The sequence below is a fragment of the Simochromis diagramma genome, unplaced genomic scaffold (genome assembly GCF_900408965.1).
Source record: "Simochromis diagramma unplaced genomic scaffold, fSimDia1.1 OVJJ01000604.1, whole genome shotgun sequence".
NCBI classification, from domain to species: Eukaryota; Metazoa; Chordata; class Actinopteri; order Cichliformes; family Cichlidae; genus Simochromis; species Simochromis diagramma.
In genome coordinates this window covers 2,716,376-2,742,569 of record NW_024387416.1, presented here as the reverse complement: position 1 = coordinate 2,742,569, position 26,194 = coordinate 2,716,376, and the positions used below count along the sequence as shown (strand labels likewise).

The window sequence follows — 26,194 nt, the reverse complement described above, 5'->3', positions numbered from 1 at the left end:
GAAAGAAACACTCAGATAACACGCTCGCAAAGTCACGACACGGATAAGAGGCGCACACGCCGCTGTGGCAGCTTTCTACCTGAATCCAAAAGCGACGAGGCGCCGGCTTGCGCGCACAAGCAAAAATCAAAGTGAAAGATAATGCGTTTATTTAGTAATCAGCAAATAGCTTTATGCGGCGGTTAAGTGGCGAAGCCTGCGAGGCCACGATAAGATCGTTTGCTTTCAGGTGTTTCCCTGTCGTGCCACATATGGCATTGAGTGCAAATTGAATAGGGTGACCTTTTTTTGCGCTGCGGAATCAAATTGACTGCATTTTTCCCCTCCCGAAAGATTGGGCCTTTTTCAATTACCATAAATTTCCGATATAGGGTCCCCTGTCGTGTGTACAAACACGCGCACGCAAAGATGCTCAGCGGGATAGTGACACAGGAGCACACCTCGAGGCGTCTTGTGGTTTGAAAACGCTGCAGACGACTATATCTCGTCCACTCCATCCTGGTTCTCCTCGGGTTGGCGTCTTTCCGAGGAAGACATTACCATGACAAATGAAACGCCACGAACTCTCGATGGGCTCGGCAGGGCCCGAAAGGTCAGGGAGCTGCATTGTGAAGGTGCGCGTGTGTGCGTGTGTGTCTAAAGGTGGTGTCAGCGGAGGATAATAACATTGAGTCTTCTTTGGGAAAAAAAACAACAAACTCTGGTTCGTTCTCAAATCTGTGTAAATGTCAGAACTGAAGTGGCCTGCATTCTCTTTGTATGTAATTGTTTTATGAATAGCTGCACTTGACAGCCGATGACAGATTTGCATTCCAGCCAGGAAATGTAGCGGCAAGATGGACAGTGGAAACACTGTGTCTGCTTCTTTTTTTTCTGCCCCTCTCTGCGCTCACTCTGTCCCCCCTCCCTGTGTTCCTCCAACACATTATCAGCAGTGTAACAGTAGGTTCAAAGGCCCCTTGCTTAGTAGTGCACATTCAGAGCTGCTGACTTAAGCAAATAGCTATTTGCATGCCATTAGGAGGAGAAGGGGGAAAAAAAGCAGAGAGAAGCACCATTCCTCATCACATCTCTGCATCTAGCTGAATATTCCTTATTTGAAGCTCCAAATCTCTGTTTTGCTCTCCCTCCTGCTGTGGCCGTCAGAGCAAGGCACAGTCAGAGCAATCACAGCAATCAGTGTTTCCACATGCCAAGCCGATTGGGAGGTAGCTGCCAAAACAAAAGAGTGTCCAATCATTATGATGGTGTGTGATTTGGTGGTGTTAGCAAACGGTTGCTTGGACCATCTGTTGGATGGCTGTAGAAGGAAAACAACAGCAGCTTGGGGCAGGACTGTAGATGGGGAGGCTGTACCGGGACAGACCGGAGCCTCCTGCGAGCTGTTATTTGGTTAGCTGTGCGAGAATGTGTGATATGTAGACGTGCGTGCGTGCGTTTTACGACGTGTTTAGATAGAGGTTACTGGATTATTTTACGGTTGTGTCATAAATAATGTGTTTCGACGGCAGTTTGCATTGTCTCTAGAGATGCTTTTTTTTTTTTTTTTTTTTTTGCAAGATTGCAAATCTTTCCGGGGTCACGTGCGCTTCTGCGAAAAGGCACAAACCCCGAGACCGCGTGACCCAAAGTTAGACAGAAAGGGCTTGACGGGTCTGAAGGCATGTGACAGCTGATCTCAGCAGATGTGTGACAGAGTTCAGGTGGTGAGTTTGAGCAGCAAGGTTACCAGTCAAAGGATTTTTTTTCCCCCGTCACAGAACCAGAAAGAACAGCACTGCTAACATCCCCTGGGTAGGTGTCACAATCGGATCTGGCCTGTGTCAAAAAGTGTAACAAGAGTTCTCTTTCTCTCTTCGGCTCACTCTGTCTCACACACACACAAACGCAGAGAAAGATATCCCCTCTTTTCACTTTCCCTTTTTCCTCTCTCATTCCCCCATCAACTCATCTGATAGTGCTGTAACAGTCTCAAATGGTTCCCCGGAGATGCATCAACTCCGCGCGCGCACACACATCCTGTTCCTTATTGATGGCTCGAACCGTTTCCTCGCTGATTTATAACTCACGTAGCCTTCTAAACCCGGATAGGCATCTGGCATCTAAGCAGTCGACTCCAGTGACATCACTCTCTCATTTACAGAGATGCCGTTTTTGTTTAAATGGAAAATAGTGACTTTGTGCCCGATAAAAAAGGATTATCCAGACCAGTTATGGAAATACAGCTAAGTAGGACGGGGAAGGCTAAAATCAGCTGCCTGGTGCCGGGGCTGGACAAGCTTGTCTCCATTTAGAAAGCAAAAGATTTTATACTACCAGTACTATGATTTTTTTTATTTTCTTTTTTGTGTCCAGAACATGTAGAGCCACCATATCTACTTCATAGGATCATTTGCTTTGGAAATGGTTTCTAAATAACGAGATGCTCTGTTGACTTTGTAGTCACATGGAAAATGACATGAGTGTTCAGTTCACAGCTACATGTCGTGAAACATTCACAGCCCTGACCACAATTGAGGTTTAACATTTAGTTTTATGATTTGGAACACCATCAGACTGTGTGCCACCGCCGCCTCGCTCGCGCAGACGGCCACGCGCGCACACACACTCGCAGGAACTTAACAGTGTTATGTATGGTTTCATCGCTCCGTATAGGCCATAATCACCCTCTCTCCATCTCAGTAAGCTCATGCTAAATGGCCAGACGTCTCTGGTGGCTGCCATGATTTGTCTCTCCACCGCGCGCCGTGTTGTACCTCACCCTCCCTGCCTCTCCTTTCTCTCTCCTTCCCCGCTGCCATATGTTGTGCCTGTGTGACCAGCCGACGTGTCAGGCCTGACTAACGCCTTAACGGCAAGCCTGACTTTGATTTATTTCCTCTGAAATCTGGGGGCCGGGGGTAATAACACAGAATGACATTATTTGTTTATCAAATCCAAGGCTGCTTCTCTTGGCAGAGTCAAGATGTGATGACTTGATACCACAACCCCACATGCTGCACACACACACACACACACCCTTCAGTTTCTGATTGTGCCATGATTAGGTCTGGCCCGTGTCAAGCTTAACCTCATCCAAGGGAACGCTTTTGAAATCTGACAGAGAAGGGAGCAGAGTTGGAGGTGGTGGGGAGAACAAAGATGGAGATGGAGCAAAGCAATTAAATTGTCGGGGCGTAGCTTTAACCCTACCACCCAATTTTGTGGCCAATTTATTAAGCACGTTTTCTGTCTGCGCTAACTGGTTGGCGTGCTTGTATTTACAGAAAGAAAGAGCAGGAAGAGGCAGCGAGAATAAACAGCACTTTAAATACTAGATGACCCATTTTATGGGAGATATTTTATCTTCGCGCACCCAGAGTGTCTGTCACGTGTTCTGCTTCTCAATTTAAGATTGCGGAGGGGCTGTTTAGCCCGTCTAAACCCCGTCCCGATGTTACTCAGCCACCAGGTTTGTCATTCTGGCACTTTCAAAACACTTTTAGGTTCTTCTTAAACGTGTAAATCATCCATTGCCCCCGTTAAAATTTGATCCCTGGCAAATTCGCTAAGAAGCGTGGAATCCTCGGGAAGCAATTAGCAGATTTTAATTTGGCTATTTGCCCCGGCGTGCAGGAGTGAGTGTTTGTCTATAGCAGCACCTTCACCTTCCGTTATCAGCCCGTGTGAATAGTATCTCCTGGAACATAATGCTGTGCTGTAGAACTCAATAAAAGAGTTAAAGGCAAGGACAATCTCAAAGACAGCCTGTCTGATAACAAAAGGGCCTCACCTAATAATGAACAACTGAAGTTGGCTTTCTTTGCTTCAGCGTGGGGGAGGCTGGGGTGAAGGAGGAGCGGGGGGTAAAGAGAAGCTCTGCCAGCACTTGCCAGCATGTTTTATGGCTAATTGAAGCATTTGGAATAAAACTGCTGCAAAATGGCACCCTTTAGAATTGGAGTGGGGTTAATATATTGTGATCCCACAATTAGCCCAGGATTGTTAAGATCTCTTTAATTCGGTGAGGTCCATTAAGCGGGATGGACGAGAAAGTGCTCCCGCCGAGACAATTTTTCTCTCCTCTCTTTGTTCTTTCTGTCCTCTTTTCCCTCTCAGCAGCTGCTGTAGTAATCAATATAAGCGGACGCGGGCCGTCAGCGAGGTGCTAGGTTGTGCTGGTGTTACCCCCTTTGGGTGCCGTAGCTTCTGAGGTCCACCCGCATGGAGACTTTGTTTATAAATAAACAAGTGGCCAGAGAGTCGCTGCCAGTAGATTGACTCTGGTGCACAAGGTGTGGTCTTTAAGCTGGCGTGGAAAAGCTCGTCCTCGTGGACAGAGGCATTAGATCATCCTCTCTCTCTCTCCAGAGCAGAGGTTTGCTCTTTACCCCAGTTTCTCAAATCCCCACTTGGCCTATGAGTGCCTCCACTAGAGCCGCAGCAGTGGCTGTTGCATGATCGTCACGACTCAGGGTTTTCACAAGTGTCTCTTACAGAATACGAGAGTCCCTTCTGGGTTATCTTTGGGGATACAGTGCGCCTGTGGGAGTCTGCCAATTGGTGGAGGATTTTTTTTGTGTGTGTGTGTGTTTTTTTTTAAACAGGACTACATTTGAGTCTGCAGAAATGCCCCAATCCCTTTCAAACCATGACATAACAAAGCCTGCACAGCTCTCCCAACATTTAATGTAATGCACTTTCTTCCCAATATAGATTTATTGGTTTAAAGTCGCTCTTGCGAGGCAAATAAAGCCACGCCTTAAACGGAGCATTGATTGAATGGTTAATGAGTGCCTAACCAGAAGGCCAGTTCATTAAAGACTCGGTTTTGATCATCTGAAATTGCTCCTAAATTTTAATTTCTCATGCTAGGATGTGCGTTTGGGTTAAGCCAAGGCTCCGGCTTTATCAGCAGTTAATACCTATCCGCTTAGTGCTCAGGTAATAACTTGGGATGCTGGAAAACGGTGAGCATTTCAATAGCGCGGGGGTTCCAGCACAGTGGATTTTGAAGCTTCTTGAAAGTAATTAAACAGCACGCCACCTCATACAGAGCAATTTCCTGCAAAGCATGTGCTTGCCAATGCAGCACAGCCCCAGCCTACGCCGCGTTATCTCTGTGAAATATGTCCCCTTTATCATTTTTTAATAATGACTGAGTGTTCGTGTTGTTAGGAGAAAATCTACTCAATAAACATCAGATTAACGTTTTCCTCACTGTTAGCTAGCTAAGTGAACGTCCAAGATATCTGTGTCATCTGTAAATGAAAATTGGAGGAGGGGAGGGTGGGGGTTGAGGCATTAAAATGGCCGCTATCTCGGCGGCAGATCCAAAACAGCGGCGTCCATGCTGTGTGTGTAATTGTGTTAAATAAGTGAGGGTAGATAGAAGCGTGCGCATGTGGGATTTTTCTGAGGAACAGCGTGGATATCTGAGAGGCGTAATGATGGCCGTGTGCCATCGCCGAGCCACGTGAATCCTATCGCGTGCTTGAAGGGATTTGCTCTTGTTGGGCTGGCCACAGAACGTCCCAGGGTGATGAGGCTGTTTATCTCTCTGCTGTCCCGAAGCCCCGTGGGGTTTTTATGGCCTTGGAACCTTAAGTTCCTGTCGTCACTTGTCAATGCAAAAGAGAACGAGAGAGCGAAAAGACACAGTCGTTCCTCACATGGACTCACACGCTCCCCTTTGTCAAGTGAGCTGCATTACTCTCAGTCTTAACATTGATCTATATACGTTCTCCTTTTTCTTTGTTTTTCTGTCTTTTTTTTTCCGACACGCATGCCGTTATTATCCCCGGTCAATAGCTGGCAGCTCACACCTCACCCTCCCCATCTCAAGGCCTTCTCCATACATTCATCTTTCTGTCTTTACTCCTCACACATTTATAAGCCGCGAGCGCACAACTTCTCCTGTACTTCAAAAAAGGGGTCCGAGTAGCAAGAACAAGCTTTATTTATAGCAAAGTGTTGAAGCTGAGTTCCCTCCCATTGTGAATGTCAGCCTGTCACACCAGCAATTTTAAATAAATCAGATTTATTTAGCTTTGGCGAGTCGTAATTTCTCCTTATCTGAGGGCCGCTCGCAAACATCTTGTCGGCAAGCGACGACTCTCGAAGCTGTGGGCTGAAGAGAGAGAAGAGCGAACTTCTGCGCATTGTTTCCTTTTATCCCCCCCCCCCACACACACACACACACACACCATAAACCCCTCCATATCGCAGCCTGCCCCAACCCATTGCTGTCTTCCCCCAGATACTTGCTACTTGTCAGCGTTGGTAATGGGTTTCTTGGGGGAGATATTATTTTGGTCCAGTAAGCTGTTCGCTTAAAATATGAGTGACAGGCTTGACTCACATGCACATGAGGCAAATTTTGTTTGGGTTTTTAGTGTTTTTGTAAAAAAGGCTGCCAGAACGCAGTGAGCTCAGCTGCTGCACAAAAATAAAAATAAAAAAAAACGAGAAAAAACAAATGTTTTCTATATTAACAATGAAAGCCACCCACCACCTTTACTTCCCCGAAATAAAGAAAAAGGGATGCAACTTCTTCTTCTGACTAAAATGTCCCATTCCCCCCCCTCTCTTTTTTGTCTCTGTCTTCCCCCCTCTCCACCCCCCTACCCCCCCCCCCCCCCCTCCACCCCTCTACCCCCCCTCCTAAGAAGATAGATGAAGAAAATGAGGCCAACTTGCTGGCAGTGCTTACAGAGACCCTGGACAGCATCCCGGTGGATGAGGACGGATTGCCTTCGTTTGAGGCCCTGGCAGATGGGGACGTGACCAATGCCAGTGACCAGAGCTGTCCCTCCTCTCCCGACGGCTCACCGCGCACCCCAGAGCCCGAGGAGCCTTCCCTGGTAACAGCTACAGCTCTTCCTTATCACGATTCTCACACCAGCACCATCCTACAGTTCAGACATGAGTTATACCCGAGACCTGACCTCCGGTCTCGCACGTACTCACACGTACGTTGTGTTTTTGGCAGTCCAAAGCACACATCAGATAAGACTTCTCAACAAGACCAGAACCCCAGTAGCGGTCATTTGTCTGTGTGACGTTTGCCTGACTTCACACTCCGTATTTGCCACAATGTGTTCATTTATGTGCAGTCGCAGCAAGCAGGGATGCAGATGCAAGTAGGAGGGAAGTGAGTGGAAAGGATCAGTGTGTTTGCTGCTCAGCGCTAATTACATAACAGCGCTATCGTGGCGCCAGTTCAGTGATACGAACGCTGTGGTTGGGGACAACTGCGGCTGACACAGTGCCACGGGCCCTGAAATCAAGCCGGGACGTAATGAAAGTCGGGGGGGAAAAGGAAATCTATCTCATCTCGTCTGCTCTCAGCAGGGTCTCGGCTAATCCCCCTGTGCCGGAGTCATCTCTTTTGGCAAACACCCCCACCCCCACCACCACAAATAAGAACTCGGCCTACCTTGGTGCTGTTATTTTTACACACGTCCGTGCCATCTGGGTTTTTCTCTAGCTTATAGGCTTTGACCTAAAACGTTATGTTATGTGACATTGTAGTCCATTTTATTCCATGCTGGTCCCTTCCAAATGACCTTTAGCCAAATGCCTGAGCGTGTTTATTCAATCACATTAGAGAAGCCTAGTGGTGTGTACACAAAAACACCTGCACTGGAAAAAAAAAAGAGGCTTGACTTTTCATGTCACGTAGCATGCACTTAAGTTAAAAAAAAGAAGTCTTTTTTTAACTGCAGAGTTAAAAAATGAAAGCAACTGAAAGGCTGCCATTGTAAATCTTCTACCCTACAATGTAAAGTGCTCTGAAATGACTGCCGCCGTAAACTGGCACTGTTTAAATAAAGTCGAATTGAATTAAAAGGTGCCATTTGCATAACCCACGCTGACTCCCCGCTCCTCCTCCTCCTCCTTCTTCCTCTCCCACCTTTCTGGTTCTGTTTGGGTCCATTCGCAGCTGAAGAAACTCCTTCTGGCACCCGCAAACTCCCAGCTCAGCTATAATCAATACACAGGTGGCAAGGCACAGAACCATGCAGCCAGCAGCAACCACCGGATCAGACCACCACCTGCCGTCGTCAAGGTAGGGAGTCACACACACACACACGCTGTTGATTTCACTCCCGTGCACACATTTTTTTTCCTGTTTGTGTTTGTTTATCTCTCTCCCTCTTTTCTTGCTCTCTCTCGCTCACTTGCTCACCCTCCCTCCTTCTCACTTTTTTTTTTTTTTTTTTTTGCCTGTTTTGGTGGCCGCCTTTAGAAGATGTTAGACTTCTGCTCTAGCAGTCTACTGTCCCAGGGGGCCATCTCGTAATGAAAACAGGCTGATTGCTGTTGGGCTTTCCAGGCGAGGCGTCGGCACCGTTGTCTCATTAGCTCCACCACTTATCCGCCTTGGTATGGTGCCTGTTGGAGGACGGGGAAAAAAAAGAAAGAAAAACAAAAAAAAAGCAGCGACAGGCGCTCTTGCGGCGAGATTGATGCCTTGAGACGACAAGATCAAAATATCAGACTTGATGTACTCATTAGATGGCTCTGAAGAGAGTGCTTTTCTATAGGGGTGGGTTTGATTGAGATTTAATTTTAGTCAGCGTAAGTATCACAGGTTTTGTGAATTCTGCTAAATGAAAAAATGGGATTATTTCACTCTCGCCCGTTTGCATTTCACGCCAGAATGTGGCATACTGTGCATTCAGTGTCATATCAGCATATAGCACTTAATTGTGTTCTCTTGCTCGGTAGGACTGTCTGAAATCTGCATTTGTTATGCTTTAACGCATGCACAAAATCATCACAATGTAAAGAACATCTGTATCTCACTGTGTGGTGAATGCGGCGCAGACATATGTTAGCTCTGCGTACCGTGTTTGCACATGCAGTGCATCAACCCTTCTTCACAGAGTCTATTTTCATACTGTGTCTTTGAGTCATCCGTTTCTGGAGCAGAGCGAATGAGGACTCCCGGAGGACGTGGTGTGCGTACAGAGTGGCGCGGTGGCGCTCGGGGGGCCACGCAATTAAAATGATGGGCGGACAGCACTCCCACCATCGCCTCCTAGACAGTTGGGCAACCACTGCGCTCGAGCTGTTTGAGTCACACTCTTAGGCTCTCCATGCCTCCGTCTCTTTTCTACTTTTGTTTTTGTTCCAAATAAAATACTTAACATTTCTCGCAACTAGATCAGCTGCACTGTGCAAAACTTTTTATTGGAGCTAACTAAGTCATTCGCTCTCTCTCTGCTCGTCCCTCCGCAGACGGAGAGCCCCTGGAACGGCAAAGCAAGAGGGGGCTCCAGCCAACAGAACCGCCCGGTGAGGCGGCCCTGCACCGAGCTGCTGAAATACCTAACCGCCACCGATGACATCCTCCTCCACGCCAAAGCCAGCGAAGCCAAGAGCGCCTGGGGGGGTGCTAGTAGCAGGGACAAGAGTGGCATGGGTCTCGGTGCCTCTTCTTCCTCCTCTTCACCGTCCTCGTCATCCACCTCCTCGTTCTCCTCCCTCTCCTCCACCTCTTCCTCCTCTTCCTCTACCACCTCCAAGAAGAAGCCGGCTGTGCCGTCTCATCAACAGCAGCAGCAGCAGCCGCCACAGCAGCATCACCAGCGAGGTGAGAGCCGGGCTGGAGGCGAGTGTAGTATGGCTGGTCTTGGGGCTGGGAAGTGGCAGCGTTGCGCTCACGATGACGGGTTTGAGGAGTCGGAGGGTGCTACTATCCCTGTTGGCCACAGAAGCTCCGCCTGCGGCCATGCCCGCCCCAAACTGGAGCACGGGCCGCCCAGTGAAGAAGGAAGGCCGCCAGGCGATGCGGGCCGCCTGGCCGCCGCTAGGTTTATTAGGTATATGCACTCTTATTCCCTCCCTCCCCGAGAGGCGAGTCACAGCTGTGAGCATTGCCGAGAGGCTGCAGGCGCCACTCAGGCTAGTGAGGGCTTTGGCAGGCAAGGCCGTAGCAACAGTAACAGTGCCAGCCGTGCGCCACATAGGCACATCACAGTGACTATAAAGAAAAGAGACGAGAAGCCGGGGCACCCGTTACTTAGCCAGCTGCTCACCTCCAAAAACAGGCCCGCTCAGTATCAGGCCCGTGTCCTCCCGCATACTCCCATTACCCCTTTACGGAGCAGTAAGAGCAAATTAGCAGCGAGGTCTGAGAGTCCAGCCCGGGCTTTTTCTAAGGTTAAGGAGGAGAAGGAGCTCAGAGGGACCACTGATGATAGAAACAAGGGAGTAAGTCAAGCTGAGGAGCCTGATTCAAGGCCCCTGTTGTCACCTCTCACCTTTGACCTAGAGAGCTGGGTTAACCAGCCAGATCCAGGGCTAGACATGGCCTTTGGACTAGATCTGGGGTGGCCAAGCCAGGGGGGCTACAGGGAGGATGTTAACCATGATGATGATGATGATGATGATAATGATGGTGTTGTTGTTGATGGTGATGATGATGATGATGACCATGTCATGGGCAGCCCCGCAGCGGTGCTCTCACAGGGCCCACCGAGCCCACTCCTCCCAGATACTAGCATTGCAGAGCCCACCCCTCCCTGCATCATACAAGGGCAAGGGCACCCACACATGCAGGCACTCAGCGAGCACCCCGATGACCAGGGCCACCCATTGTTAGGTAATCATGAACTGCATCCCCCCCACTGGCCTTATCTCTGCTCTCTTTTCTCCCTCTCTTGCTCTAACCACTTCCCGGTTTGATTTCACGACTAACCCCCTGTCCTAATTTGAATCTAACAAGTCATTGTTAGGGCATCAACAACAATGACAGCAAAACAGCCTGCTCGCCAATGCTTTTTGCTAGTCGCAGAGGCACTCTTTTCAATTTTCAAAAGTGAGTGGGGTTTTTTTTTTTTGTCTTTGAAAAAACAAAGGAGGGGGTGGGAAAAAGGGGTGAGCCATGTCTTGCTACTGTACGTCTTGTATTCGCAAAGCCAATCCTTGAATCATCTTTGGCTGATTGAGCTGAGTGTGCTGAATATGTACATTTAGACTCAGAGCCCCGGTGCTGCTCTCTAGAATCGCGCTACTAAAGCCACACTTCTCTTAGCTGGAGCACAAGCCGGCCAGAGCCTCGGGCAACTGCACAAGCTTCCTTGACTCTCCTTTCTTCCTTCTTTTTGTTTTTCTTTTCTCCCCCCTCCTCTGCTGTTGGTGCATGCGATTATGACTTTATTGTCTAGGGAGGGGCTCACCCACAGTCATGTGTCTTGTTTGTGGCATCGTCTCTCTCTCTGTATGTCTTTTTCCATTTCGATCTGTTTGTTGTCTTGAGCGTGGTGTCTGTGTCTAGACACCTGTGAAACACGTACCATCACTTCATCCTGCCTCACAGAGTGAACAGTCTATCCTAAGAGAATAAATTTTTTAAATGGGGTCAATCTAAAAAAAGATATACTCTGTACAATAGTGTCCATAGTAAGGCTTTCTAACTAGAAATGGGTGTTTTTTTTTTATTTCTTTTTTCGTAGTAATATTTGCATTTGTTGAGCCAATTTGGGATTAATTGTTGCAGACTTGTGGATCTGTTCTCTTCTACCATGAGTGTTATACTTAGATCAATAATTACCCATGCTCCTTTGTGTTCTGCAGCCAAACCAACCACCTTGCCACTTCCTTTGACCCCAGAGTCTCCAAAGTAAGTGTGAGAAGTTTTTCCACATTATTCTAGGCAAAAAAAAAAAAGGCAACATGGAAACTACAGAAAAAAGACTAAATCAAAGAAAGCTATATAGACTAGAATCCAACCTGAGGCATTTTTGTGATTCATTTCCATTTCTTTAGGTCATTACATCTTTCTTTAGTCTTACTTTCACCTGTGAAGTAAGACGTTCTACGTTTTATTTTGTCTTCCAGTGACTACAAGGGATCACCGTTTGAGAACAAAACCACTGAACGCACATTAAGTGTGGAGATTGCTGGAACCCCAGGTAAGCAGACTTTTTCTGACAATATCAATTCTTTTTACATGACCGGCCGAGTACTTATAGCTGTGGTAGGCAGTAATGGGTTCATTCCTTTCGGGAGCCTTGCTAGTTCCATCACAGTTCAGAGTTCAAGGTGAAGACATAAGGAGATCAATTTTATGCGCCTAAGTATTGATTAGGTCTTCCAATCTCCTCGGCTTTTATTAGCAAACTCCTCCCATTCCCCTACCACGCCCACTGGTTTGTTAGTGAAGAGTTAATATACCTTTCCTTCCACCAGATCCTAATGCTCTCTGACTGACAGCTCACTCAAGCCCTCTCCAGGCGCAGAATACACAACTATGCTGGCTTCATCAATCTGTTCAAGTAATGGCATCCTGTCATTTAGACGTAGGTCACGGCTGCATTAAAGCTCATTCAGACATAACCGCGACAGTGACAAAGAAGTGCAAAGGAATCGTTGCACGTATGGTCCGCACGGACACGGGTGAAGTATAGTCAGGTGTTTGAAAACTTTGCAAAGAGCAGGGTCTTCGCGCGCTGCACGGTGCTGCTGAGAAAGCTGCCCCTGCCCCAATCACGCGGGCTCAGCGAGTGAGAGCTGTTGTTACGCACGCGTTAATTTTATTCCTGTGCTGTTCAACTGCTTCTCCTTAACAGTCATGTTTTACTGAGCTGAGCAATTCACGGGGGGCGTTTTGCAGTCGTGAAATCGACGCCTGAATGTGTATGAGGTCCAAACTTGAAAGATCACCTTTGCAGTAATGGGACCAGGAGGCTCATTCATACATGAAACCAACATGTTCATACGTGGTCAAATTAAATGGAAAGCAGTGTATGAGTAAAAGGAGCTTTAACCTACATGTGGCAGGGAAAATTCAGATGGCTGCTGTTTTCATCGGGTTTTGCTGTGTAATTGAGTTTTGCCTGTATGATCAGCGCCTTCCTTACTCAAATTCCCTGTGGACACAGGCAGCTGCGTAAATGTTGCCAGACTGGGGATATTTCTTCATTATCAGTCACTTCATCCTTTCGTGTTATTGAGTTATGCTCAGCTAAATTAGAAAAAAAAACTATATGTAATTGGTATTTAAAAGACAAAAGGGACGAAAATGTGAGGGGAAAAGCTGCAGTATTGCAGGTCATCCATTTCTTTCGCTCTTTATGTCAATGATGTTAGTAATTACCACGTTTTCTTACAATTAATTACCTAAGGTCAATAAAACAAAATAGCAGCCCTGGCCCTTTTGTCTATTTATTTACTAGCAAGGGAAATGGTCCTCATAATACCCCCTGTCTTCTACTTAGCTCCTGTGGGGGTGGAAAAGCAAACCTCCAGAGGTATCCCCCTGTCCTTCTCAGTTTGGCTGAAGTGCTGTTTAACCCATTTATGTAGATAAGCTTTCAGGGTCAGAGGGGGGATGTCTGTTGAGACCTAAAGATTGGAAAGAGCAATGCCCCTTAATCTCTGTGGCAATCAAACGCAGTTAATATTTCTTCCGCTTTTACTGCACGTGGGCGAGTCTGTTGACCTGTGGCCAAATCTAAGCCGTCTGTTCTTTTCCAACACATCCATTTTATAAGCACGGTCAAATAAAGCCTTTCACCTGACTTAAACCCGTTCTGTGGAAAATGTAGGATTGAATATTAGCAGGAAAGTCATTAGTCCAGAAAGCTCTGGGCTGCTGAGCGCCTTTCTCACTTAGAGATTAGCTTTTGAGTCTCAGCGCTGTACGAGCCAGATGGATATAGATCCCAGTAAGCAGAGTTGTCAGCTTTTAGGTTCGGACTTACACGTCCTTCGTAGATTTAGAGAATCATCCCACTACAATAGAGATAAAGGGTGGTGCTACTGATAATCAAATGGCAGTCTACCAGGTGGGCGGTCCCACCTTCTACTCCCAGGGCAAGTTGACCATGCACTGGTGGAATTTTCCTTGACTTGCTTCCAGTAGTTTATTACTTTATGCCTTTATGATGAGTTGTAGTAGTAGTAACCACTCATTAAAAGAAAGATAAATTTAATTGTGAGGACTTGTACACTTTGTACCTACTCAAATGATGATTAGTAGTTATTAATAGCGAGGTTTGGACTGTTTGACTGCATGTTTTCTTGACCCTTCTCGGAGAGGTACAGTGAGCACCCCCCCAGGGATCTGACTGTTCAGACCTAATCTCTATCAAGCTAATAGATTTACCCTGTACTGCTGTGTTGTCTTTAATTACTGTATCTCATGACACAGAGGTGGTCTGTGTGTTGTTATTTGCCTAGCTTACTGCCGGATCAACTCTTTAAGCCTGGAGTTGTTGTTCGCTCCGAGGTCCCTTCACAATTTGCAGCTGGACGAGAAAATAGAACTATAAAAAAAAAACCAAAAATCCCAAAACCTTGCCTCTTTCTGCCTCGATCGCTGCGCCACTGCTTTCTCTCCGGGCCCCGCATGATTGGTGCTCACACCTGCAGATCATCCATCACTAGCAAGTTTGACTGAGAGGCACATTTTTATCTAATTCTGATTTATTTCCGCCTATCACTAATGGCTCCTAGTTTATGACCCCGTGCGTACGTTGTTTTGGACAGATGGCGTTTGATTGGTGAAACAGAAGTTCTTCAGGCATTGTGTAGCATCCACTCTCCCTCTCTGCGTCTCTCCTTTCTCATTTCCAAAGCTCATTTAATTGGCATAATGCAAATATATGTCTGTCTCGCTATCATGACTGGGGAAGAGGGGGGGAGCGAGAGAACGAGACAGAGGAGAGCGAGAAGGGAGAAGGAAAGGAAGGGAGGAAGGGGAGTGGGCGCTTGCAGTCCTACTTATAGGCACATCCAGATAATAAGTAGGATGATAAGCTGGTGGATCAGGCCTTCCAAACACAGCCGAAACATGCACATTTATGTTTTGCGATCCCACACGCTCGTTGCCAGGCTGTCTTTCCGGTGCACATCCTAACACGGGATTTGATACTAATAGCTGTCATTTGGTGCAATTCGCCAGCAAGGGAAGAATGATCTGCATTATAAGAATGGCAAAGAAGAGGGGAGAGCGTAGGTGTTTCAAAGTGCCTGAGTTTGACTCCAGTGAGAGTCTGTTAGCGATGAGTGTGCCTGCGTGTGTGGGCACATTTGTTCTGCGGAAGATAAAAACAGGAAAAGATGCAGGGAGACAGAGCCGGAGAAGGAGAGATTGATCTGGTGGAAGGTGGCAGACGGGAAGAGAGAACAGGGCGGAACGGCAGACTCGAACTAAAGCGAAAAGGGGGCGATCGACGAGGAAGAGGAGGAAAGGGGAGAACGAGAGTAATGGTGTCGGCTGTTTGTGTGAGTGCATTAACAATGCTATAAAGTGGGCTCATCTCAGGACTTCCCATATAACTGCCATCTGTCTGGTTGTAAATCTGTGAGGGAGAGGAAAGCAAGAGGAGGCGGGGGGCACATCCAATAGGGACATGCCATCTGAAAGGAATGTTAACCTATTCCCAGTGCTTCCAGTGATCCACCACCAGGCTTGCTAAGGGAACATTAAGAGCGGTGACATCCAGTTCTTACAGAATATGTGGATGGTGCTGGCTAATCTTTAAACATGCACTGCGTCACACACACAATTGTTCTTTGAGACTACACACACACACACACGCAAAAGGGTCTTGGCGCAGGACGGCGGCCAATTCATCGGAATGAAACCAGACGTTTCTATGAAGCGGGCAGAGATATGATACATTCACTTTAATTTTTTTCCTGCCTGCTATCAGATGCATTACGTTTGTCCTTTCCGGGGTTATATTTTTTTCTTTTTTCTTTTCCCACGAAAAGGGATCTTTTCAAGGTCAGCGAGGTAGAGAATGGCAAGTCATCCGTATTACAGTGCAGCCATATCAAGTTACACCAAGCATTACATTAATCTGTCAAGATTGCAATAAAATAGGATTAGGCCGAGGGAAAGTGAATATTTTAATCAGGCATGTATCTGTGTCCACTGTCCATAAACTGACCCGGGAGTTTATAGAGGAGTGTGGGCGAGGAGGCAGAGGAGGGAGGGGCTAGGTGGGGAGGTTTGCGTTATGATTCCATTTTCATTTTACTGTTCCCAACCCAACCTGTGTCTCTTCCTCCCCTCGCAGGTTTGACACCACCTACCACGCCCCCACACAAAGCCAGTCAAGAGAATCCTTTCAAAGCATCTCTCAAAACCAAGTTGTCTTCATGTTCCTCCTCGGCCTTGGCATGCAAAAGAGCCAGGCTGAGTGAGTTGGGCCCCGGCGCTCTGGCCCCGGCCCCAGGTGCCTCAGGCAGGGGCCCCACAAGGAAGGGTCCTGAACAGACTGAGCTTTACGCCCAACTGAGCAAAGCAACCACCACCCTCCCTTACTCCGTCACTCAACACGCAGTGGGGGGCGGCCTTGAGGAGTATCGCAGCACCGGCAACACTAAGCGGGCAACGCCCCGTAACTACAGCGACCATGACTATTGCCAGGCAACAGCTGGTAATAAGAAGGATGGGGGCTCAGCCACTGTTACCACAACCACAGCTGTGAAAATGACATTCACCTCAGGTGCCACTGATGCTCCAGTGCCTGCTGAAGGCAAAGTGGAGAGCAGGCATGTGGAATTTAAGGATTCAGCCATGTCACCGTCATCTTCATCATTTCCTCCATCATCAGCTTCACCTGGTTTTTTGGCTAAACAGCAGAATTTTGGGTCTGTGGATGGAGAGGCGGGCCAGGTTCGGGGGTTAGGGGAGCACGCCCTCACACAAACCGCTCAGATCCCCTCACAAGAGGCCACTATTGACAGGGACCAACACAATCTTTGCGCCACCAGCCGAAAGCTCCTGTGCGACCAGGAAATCCGAGCAGAACTTAACAAGCACTTTGGCTACCCTTTGCAAGCCCTCTACAGCCCGGGTAGCCAGGAGAAAGAATCAAGCAGCAAAACGAACAATGCTACAGCTCCTCAGTCCCTCGAGGGGGGAGAGAATGACTGCTACCCCCAGAGGCTGCCTGCCTCCAGCTACCTTCACCCGGGGTTTCTGGCCTTCCACGACGAACTAGAGCTGGACGAGAGCCGTGAAAGTCGATTCCTCTTTCCATGGGAGGGCACCCCTCTGGATCTACTCTTTGACTGCGCCCCCTGCTCTCCCTCTTCTTCCCCACCATCCAGCTGCTCCCCTTCACGAGGCTCTGTCTCTCCACCTTCCTCCCTGCTCCTGTCACCCAGCAGACCTTCCTGTTGGGCCGGCAGCGGGTCCCGCTCTCGTTCCCGTTCCCAGTCTGGGTCCCGCAGCTCCTCTTCACGATACCGCAGGCGCTCTCTCTCCAGCTCACCCGACAGACGCCCGTCCTCTTGGTAAGTTATCGGTCTCTTCCCCAGACTCCCCCTCCTCCCTTTTTTGTTCTTTTACTTGGCTGCTCCACCTCAAAGTTATGCAGTTTAAACAGGACTCATAGCAAGCAGGAAACCACTTCTCAGAAATGTTTACACCACCTTGTATGCCCATTTTTAAAACAACATGGTCACGCCCTTCAACTCTCCCTTTCTGCATGTGATTTTGACTCAGAATATTTAAAAAACTGCCTCTGATAGACCGTGACCTGGCCTTTTTAGGATGTTTCTTCACCTCCTGCTATTCTGTGATGGAATAGATTCTAACCATATTGCAGTTGTTACACGACTCAGATGATGCCTTTATGCCAGGTGACACTTAGATCTGAGCTGACAATGGGGGAAAAAGATTAGTTGAATGGTCCCCCCCTAAACTAACAGACAAAGGACAAAAGAGAAAAAAAAACAGAACATGAAAGGTGCCAGAGGCACTGGACTTTTGAACAGTGTGAGTTTTCATCTCTAGGCAGGGAGTTTTATTTGAGTGTCTTTCTAACACTCTCACCCACCCACCCCTTCTCACTCACTCCCTTGCATGCTCCCGTTTTTTGTTTGATGCTCGGGCTATTGTTTTAAGCGGCAGCTGTTGTTTTTACTGAGTGGCAAACCCTCGTCTTTTACATCCCCAGAGATGAAAGCGAGAACCAGTCTGTGGGAATATAGTCTCCAAACCCCTCTCTAAAAAAGACTCCTATCATCATAGCTTTCTGGGAGAACTACATTTCCCATGCTTCCCTTTGATCAGAGCCGAGGGGGATTCTGGTTGGGTTCTTTTGGTGAAAGAACAGAGGCAAACTGGAGTAACCGAGAGGGATGTGAATAAATTCAGTTTGTCAGGAGCGGCTCATTGAGTGACTCCCAGTGTACGACTCCACCGCTGTGACTCAGTTTGTTTGCATGATTACTGAAAGGTCAGTTTACTCCGCGGAGCCAATAGAATCACTTTATTCTATTCGGGCCCTTGTTCTTCGCTCTCGCTCACAAATTATACAGTAATAGTCTCAAGGCGTTGCATCAAAATCTGACACTGACAAGCTTTCTGAAAACGCTGCATAGGGATTGGAGTTTGAACGTGACAGAGCAGTAAGCTTGTTATAGTTCCACGCAGGAGAAGATAAACAGAATTTCAGGGAAATAATTCTCTAAATCCCTCCTCACTGTTTTAAGATTTCGCAGCATAAGATCCTTGATCTTTCCAAACTGGCATTCCTTTGCTTCACTGAGCTTCCCAAACTTCTCTCCTTCCATTATTCAGGTCTTCCTTCTTCAGCAGCACTTAAATATTTAAGCATCAGAAGCTCGAGCAGTGTAGGGGAACTAGCTCTACAGTGAGGCCACTAAGGCCATAAGTATTGACCACGTCTTCATACAACATAGATAGCACGTGCACGTATGCTAGCGCAGATGCGTATAAAAATCCTGCAGCAAATCAAGCACATTTTCCGAGGGTTGTGTTAGGTCAGCACAAGGAGAGGAGACGATGCTCTTTAATGCAGACAAATGGGCCCTGTGCATATCTAAGAGGTTAATTTAGTTCTTAAAGCCAAAAGCAAATTAACCAAATGTCACACGTTTGCAACAGTATGAACGCGTTTCCTTTGTTTTTGCAAAAAAAAGTGACTTTTAACTTTATTTTTCCCTTCAGGTCTCGTCACAGCACAGATTTGAATGCTTTTCGTTCCAGGAATCACAAGAGCCCCCACCCCCAGCCTCGATCTCCTCTGAGCCGCAGGCCAAGGTGATTGTTTTAAATGAATCATTTAACCTTCAATTTGTCATGTGCTTAAAACTTAAAACAAATGTTTGGTTTTTCTGTGTGTTTTTTCTTCTTAAGATTTCTTAATGGCGTGCATGAAAGCACAGCACCACTTTTTGCTGTCACCGCTCAGAAATCCTTTGAGTTCTTTGTGAATGCCTTTCCACATCCTGTCCCAACGGGTTGGGGGATGGGGGGGATGGGGGGGGGGGGCCCAAACATGCAGGGCAAATATGTTTAATTGATCGTGTTTTATTAGACGACTGACAAAAGAATCACACTGATGCGCGTTCGTGCCGCACCCGTGAGCTGACGCTCCCAGCTGTATAATGCCACTTATTCAACTTACTGCCTCTGTAGTTTTGCATGAGCCACTGCAGAGGGGACCATTTCATATGCAGAGATGTACTCGCGCTGTGCTGAAACAGAGACAGAGAGACAGACTGACACCATCCCAGTGCTCCGAGCTGATTTGGCACCCACGCGCCTAATGACACCCGACAAGCCCGAGAGTCGCTCATCAGTCGAAAACTTAACGGACATGTCTCGTACTGTTCCAGGCTGGGGGAGAAAGTTGCACTTTCCTTCTTGATGAAGCCCTAACTAAGCAGAAAGTAATGACATGTGAAGTTGTGCTGACAGTTGCAGCTGCTCGGCTCCCCGACTGCGCTGCTCGCCGGCACTCCCGCGGGCCTCACTCGCGGGCTTCGCAATCGTGGCGGTGGCAAAAAAGACATCTTATTAACGTGTCCGTCTCCTTCTCTTTGCAGCCCTCGCGGCAAATATTGGTGATTGTTCTTCATAAGCATCAACGGGAAGGGCGAATTTAGAGGATGAGGGAGTGATCTCGCAATATGTCCTCGTCTCCACAGGTATGACAGCTACGAGGAGTACCAGCACGAGAGGCTGAAGAGGGAGGAGTACCGCCGGGACTACGAGAAGCAGGAGTTCGAGAGGGCCGAGCAGCGAGAGAGACAAAGGCAGAAAGCTATTGTGAGTCAGCTGACACAACTACCATCACATTCCCTCTGTAGCTTCTTTTTTTTGAGGGGGAAAGGGGTGGGGGTGGGGTTTGATGCTTGACTTTGGGTCTTCCTGCAACAAAGCTGATAAAAGACCACATGTAATCACTGCTGTGGCACAACGCACAAAAACCTCCCACAGACATGCACAGATTACTTGGGATGACACAGCCCTCCAGCCCGGTGCCATGTGCCACAGTGCGTCTCTCTCCCTGTGTGTGTGCGTGCTGAAAGAATACATACAAAGTGAGTTCCTGCATGATTCAGGCGACAGGCCCTTCCTCTTTATCTCTGGGTTGTGTATTTTTAACGTCTCCCGTCTGGAAACACTGTCGACTCTTATTAATCACACCACAGGGGCAAAAATGTTAAAATAGATGAAAACTAAGAGAGCAAAAAAAAAAAAAGGAGAGGATCTTTAATTTTAAATAAAAAGAAGGAAATAGCCACTAATTCCACTCCAATCTCTTCTTTTTCCTGTATCTACTTTAAAGAAAAATCATGCAGATTCAGTGAACATCACGTTTCTCCACCCTTATCTCCGCTCTCCTTGTCTCAGTGTGAAATTACTCGGGTTTCCAGCGGGATGGCGCTGCTACCATCCGTTGATAAAGCACATGTTAGGTGGCGCAGTAATTCGAACGATCTCGGCGATGGAGAGACGAAAGATTCCCAGCGGTAAAGCTCGAGCTGTCAAAGGGACGGGCACGCCAAGGCCGCCTTGTTTATCAGCCGTCAGCAACTACGCTCTACATTTTTAGCCTCCAAACAGTGTGCAACATTAAAGAGGGGACCAAGCACAGGACAGCCGCACGTGGTTAATCTTTACTTGCTTTCCTCAGCTGCAGCTCAAATGAGCAAAGGTGAACTTTGAGTTTAGCGCCAGGCATCCGATTTCCATACGTGTCACTATTGCCCCGAAGACAGCTTTCAGAATTCCAACAGGCCTCAATGGACTTGCCCAGTAATGGCAAGTAAATGAATGAATAAATAAATAATACCAGTCATACACGATAGCCTCGGGCCTCAACTGTATTATATGATTAGCAGCTGCAATTAAAATACTCAAAAGCCAGCCTGGCGCAGTTTGTTCCTGAATTATTCCACTATGACCCTCACGTCCTCTGAGGTTCAGGGAGCAGGTTTTTTTTTTTTGCCCCGAGGCTCTCTGCTGCTGCTCTTTATGCTTCCTCTCTCTTGGATATGAATAACCTTACGATATTAACAGGCCTCTCATTTAGGGAACATCGCCAAGTTTGCTGTGTATTGTGAGTTGGACTCCCGAAAGCTGGAAAGAAAAACAGAAAGAAAGAAGCAGGCTTCTGTGATATATAGCTGAGTCACTCCCACTGCTTTATTTTTAGACTTCACAAAAAGGAAGAAGCAGCCCCAAACTTAAGACATGGCATCATTTGATAAAAATCGCTCTGCCTCTGCTTGATGAGTTGCAGAGAGAAAGAGGAATTGTAGTGCCAAGGCAGATTGAAGGCGCTTCCAAACTGCAACTCAATCAGATAAGAGGAAGCAGGCTGAACCAATCACAGAGGGAACACAACAGACAGATGGAAAAGAGGGACAAAAACAGGGGGGGCCCCCCCCAAAGTCGCCGGCAGTATCCACAGGAGTGATCAAGACCAATTCATTAGGTGCTCGGTGAAGAAAGGAGAAGGGGGAAAGGAAAAACAAGACTCCCCCTTTTAATCTCTTTCCCTCTGCGCTGTCTGTCCTCTTAACGAGCAGGAGGAGAGACGAGTGGTGTACGTGGGGCGACTGAGGTCCGACTGCACCCGGACGGAGCTGAAGCGCCGCTTTGAACTCTTCGGTGAAATAGAGGAATGCGCAGTGAACTTGAGGGACGATGGGTAAGGCCTCAGGATGTTCTGTCTTTGTGTGCATCTGTGTCCTAGCTTGGCTTTAGTGTTGTTTTAGCATACCGTACGGGGGGGGGGGGGGGTCTACTGTAACTGCTGAACTTACAGCAGAGGCTGGTGACAAATACAGAGCTTTTGCAATCTGAGAGCGTCTCCCGATTCATCTGCATTTAGGCCCGTGGAGCCTGAAAGACGCACCTTTATTGATTGTCTTTTGCATATAAATAGAACGATGGTCATGACCGACAAGGCCCCCACCCCCACCCTCGTTGAGTCATTTTTGCCCCACAGCAACACTCTGACGTGTTTATTTTCTATTCCTGACCAGGGACAATTTTGGCTTCATCACGTACCGCTACACTTGTGACGCCTTTGCCGCCCTTGAGAATGGACACACCTTACGCAGGTCAAACGAGCCCCAGTTCGAGCTGTGCTTCGGCGGACAAAAGCAGTTCTGCAAATCACATTACACAGACTTGGGTGAGTGCAGCTTTGTTGTTCTTTCCATCAGCCCCCTGCGGTCGTGCTGTACATTTGCATGCACGCAAGACTGTCAGCGGAACGTGGGGAGAGAAGGCGAATAAGCCTTGAGTGACGCTTCCAGATCAAAACGTACCCATCTCGGCGCTGATAGCAATTCCTACAGCCCAGAATGTGTCCGGCCGGGCGTTCCCGCCTCGAGATTGCAAAGAGAGTTCAGAGGTCGGGCTGTGAACATGCCGACGAGTAGCCTCGGTATCTGAAGCAAAACGAGGCAGACTCCATTACTCATGTGCACGCGAGATGCTTGCTTTTACTTTGTTGAGCTTAAAAGCAGATCTTGTGTGTTTTCACGTATGTGTGGGAATCTCATTAATAAGACAAGTCAGGGCTAGATGAAATTAGTAGGAACGAGATGTTGTAGAAGAATGACAAGAAAAAAAGACGAAGAAGAAGAAAGTGGGAGCAAGGTGAAATCCCACAACCTCCCCACCCCCTCCACTCCCTTTAAAGTCCATCTGCTGCCAGCTGTTGTGGTGCTGAAATGAGGTAGATCCTTGATGCGGCACTTAGGGGCCAATAATTTACATTGGGGGGAGGGGCCGCCTCAGCAGCTCTCTGCCTACCTACCAGCTACTTCTGTCTGCGCTTATCTGCTGCCTTTGCTGAGAGTGTGGAGGATGTAGCTGCAGTACAGCAGAACTCATTCAACATAAGTTATTCCTCAGAGTAAACATGCTTAGCTTCTATACTGGCCCGACACGTGAATCTCAATCAGAAACCCGAACCGCAGTGACGCATTTGATAAATAATGCAAGCTTATCTGTGAAATCGAGGCTTTTTTCTTCTTCTTCTGGTGCGATGCCCCGCTTCTGACATGTGAAAAAAGGAAAGAAATGCACTTTGATAAAAGGTGGTGACAATTGAGAAGCGAAGCAGCGTTGGGACTTAAGTAGCATGTGCCCCATTATTTTAAGTACTGCACAAACACAAAAGATCATCTGCTCCACTCGGAGACAACATGAAAGATGAGTATTGACTGCTCTGGAAGCAATATGTGAGGTCAGAAATGTAAAATGCGACGCTACGAGAGGGTCAGCGGGTCATTTTAAGAGAAAAAGAGCAATTTTCCCATTAAATGAGGCGGTTACTCTACTTCTTCAAAGCACGCTCTTGAAGCCGTTAGCCTTTTAAAAGAGTGCATGGCACACAGAGAAACAGTTGCTAATCCTGAAGCCTTGAGGTTAGACATTATACTGAGATTGACTAATCAGTCTGCTGGAATGGAAAGGCCTTCATTCGACAACCTCTTTGTCAGGAATGGGCTATTTTGGTCAGCCCCCATATTGATAGCACGGGATAAGAGATTGAGAGGAAGGGAAAATCTTTTAATAGCGAGGTATCCAAACCTCTTCCCATCTTCTCGTCTTTTTTTTTTCTTTTCAGAGACACTGTCCATTAGTTTTAAGTAGAGCAGCGGGGTATTTTTCATCCCTCAAGGTGTGCAGCGTGACACAATCCAGCCCTTGGCCATTGCATTAGATCAAACCGGCGTCTCCCAGCTGCCACGGTCATTCCCATTTCTCAAAGCACTAGGTGTGTGCTGCCGAGTCCTTTGGGGGGGCCCCATTTGTGAAGCTGTCTGTTGGCACAGATAAGATGCTCTTTATGTATTATCAGGTTGATCGAGAAAAACAGGAGCTATGAGAGATGGACGGACACATCTGCTGTCTTTGTGTAAAAAATAAAGAAAAGCAGTGCATTCTGTCCTTGCGGCGTGATTCCTATTGGTCTGTTGCTAAAACACGGGAAGCATAGAAACTATCGGTTTAACTTTAGAGCCGCACGTGACCGTAAGTGCAGAATATTCCCAGAGCCCTCACCGCAAACACTTCTGAGAACACAAAGGTGAACCCTGTTGTTTTATGTGCGACTTCTAAGAAACGCAGCTCCGCCTCACGCTAAACACACATCCTTGTTGCTCCATTTCCAGACTCCCATTCAGACGACTTCGATCCAGCCTCCACAAAAAGCAAGTACGACTCCATGGATTTTGACAGTTTGCTGAGGGAGGCCCAGCACAGCCTGAGAAGGTAACCTGTTCAGTGGCACCTGCTGTCTGTCACAAAGAGGGACTTCTGATACCTCACGGTGGTTTCTCGCTCCTTTGATGACGAGACTACCAGAAGTTTTACACTCTGTCAAAGAGTATATAAGAATAAGTCTATAGACCTATATCAATATAAATGAATATATCAAAAATAAAGTTTACATGAACATAGCTGCTGAAGAGCTGGGAAGAGACATTGCGTTCTGGGAAGCCAGTGAACCCTCAGAATCTGCACGGGTTTGGTGCACTCTACTGCTGAAAGAAGAAAAAGAACTTTATTTTTTCTTTCTTTCTTTTTTGTTTTTCTTTCTTTTTTTGTTTTTTTGTTGTTGTTGTTGTTGCTCCAAGCACTACAATACCCACAATTCTTTTGGGGTGAGGAAGTGAAAACACGCAGCTTGTTTGGCCAGATTTATTTTTTTCTTGTTGTTGTTGTTGACCTTTTTTTTTTTTTGTTTTCTTCTTTGTTTGTTTATTCTTTCCTTTTTTTTTTCCCCTTTTCAATCTGGTGTTTGGATCCGGTGTTACATCGCAAACAAAGAGTTTGGTGAAATTCTCAAGGTAACATCATTGTCTACATTTAACGGAGAATTGTAGCTGTGTATTTACAAATACTATAAAAAAAAAAAAAGGAATATTTTTATTTTATGTAAATATCAAAGTTCTTTATTTGTTACAGCTATGCACTGTAAAACGCAGCCTTTTTTAAAAATGCGGAGAACATTTCTTAATTCAGAATGTCGATCTGTAGTGATTACAATACTGTAAAAACATTATTGTACACCTACATGATGTGTAGAAGACATGACATGATTGTAGAAAAAAACAGAAGAAGAAGAAGAAGAAAAAAAAAAGATGTGTCCGAATGCTCAGTTTTGGGGGAGCACGTGAACATGTGTCTTTTTTTTTTTTAAGTTATTTTTTTGTGGGAGAAAAAAAAACAGTCAACCATGTGTAGTTTATGTCTGTTTTTAAAGTTTCTCAATCGGTGTTTTTTGCTTATACAGCCACTGTAAAATGCATTTTTAACGTCTTTTTCATGATCGCAAAGAACGTTAGCCCATTTTTTAACCCAATTGTTTCATTCTATATATATATATATATATGTATATATATATATATATATATATATATATATATATATATATATATATATATATATATATATATATATATAAATATATATATATATATATATATATATATATATATAGAATGTGGCTTTGCATGGTCCTTGTTTGATTACCTTCAAAGAGAGAGAAAACTGTATTCACATCTTTTCAATCAGTGTAAACACATATTTATCTATTTATTTTAATATTTGAATCAGAAAAAAAAATATTTATGGACTCCTCACTGAACGTGGTGTACCTCATGAAATTTATTTGCTATTTATGTTATGTCCTTTGATTTGTGTTATTTAACTCGCAATCACTAGACAGGGTGTACAATAAATGGTTTGGTGGGGATAATATTACCTTCTATGCCTTTCCGAAACAATCAAAACATTCAGCTAATCAGTCCAGCGGTCAGCCTCTCCCCTAACAGTCACATCTGCAGCGCATAAATCTTTTTGGGTTTATTTCTTTTTCTTCCGTTTGTTTGTTTTCCTCCCGTACAAACACAGAACATGAAGCAATAAAATGATTTTGCAGGAATTTTGTTGTGCCGTTGT

At 46.6% G+C, this 26,194-nt stretch overlaps 1 protein-coding gene across 9 annotated transcripts in view; it reads left to right on the top strand.

The window, feature by feature from the left end:
• ppargc1a (peroxisome proliferator-activated receptor gamma, coactivator 1 alpha) overlaps positions 1-25,362 on the top strand; it is a 300,282-nt gene extending 274,920 nt beyond the window's left edge. For 3 of the 9 annotated variants that reach the window (XM_040012272.1, XM_040012274.1, XM_040012275.1), the window contains exons 3-12: positions 6,648-6,842; positions 7,925-8,050; positions 9,226-9,809; positions 11,830-11,903; positions 16,020-17,244; positions 18,926-19,018; positions 19,909-20,029; positions 21,799-21,920; positions 22,258-22,409; positions 24,403-25,362. In XM_040012272.1, coding sequence (XP_039868206.1) covers positions 6,648-6,842; positions 7,925-8,050; positions 9,226-9,809; positions 11,830-11,903; positions 16,020-17,244; positions 18,926-19,018; positions 19,909-20,029; positions 21,799-21,920; positions 22,258-22,409; positions 24,403-24,506 — 2,796 coding nt within the window. In that variant the 3' untranslated portion in view covers positions 24,507-25,362. Of the gene's footprint in view, positions 1-6,647; positions 6,843-7,924; positions 8,051-8,196; positions 9,810-11,565; positions 11,612-11,829; positions 11,904-16,019; positions 17,245-18,925; positions 19,019-19,908; positions 20,030-21,798; positions 21,921-22,257; positions 22,410-24,402 lie in introns of those variants that run through there. The other 6 variants (XM_040012277.1, XM_040012280.1, XM_040012276.1 and 3 more) reach the window with 4 other exon arrangements.
• The last annotated feature ends 832 nt before the right edge of the window (positions 25,363-26,194 follow it).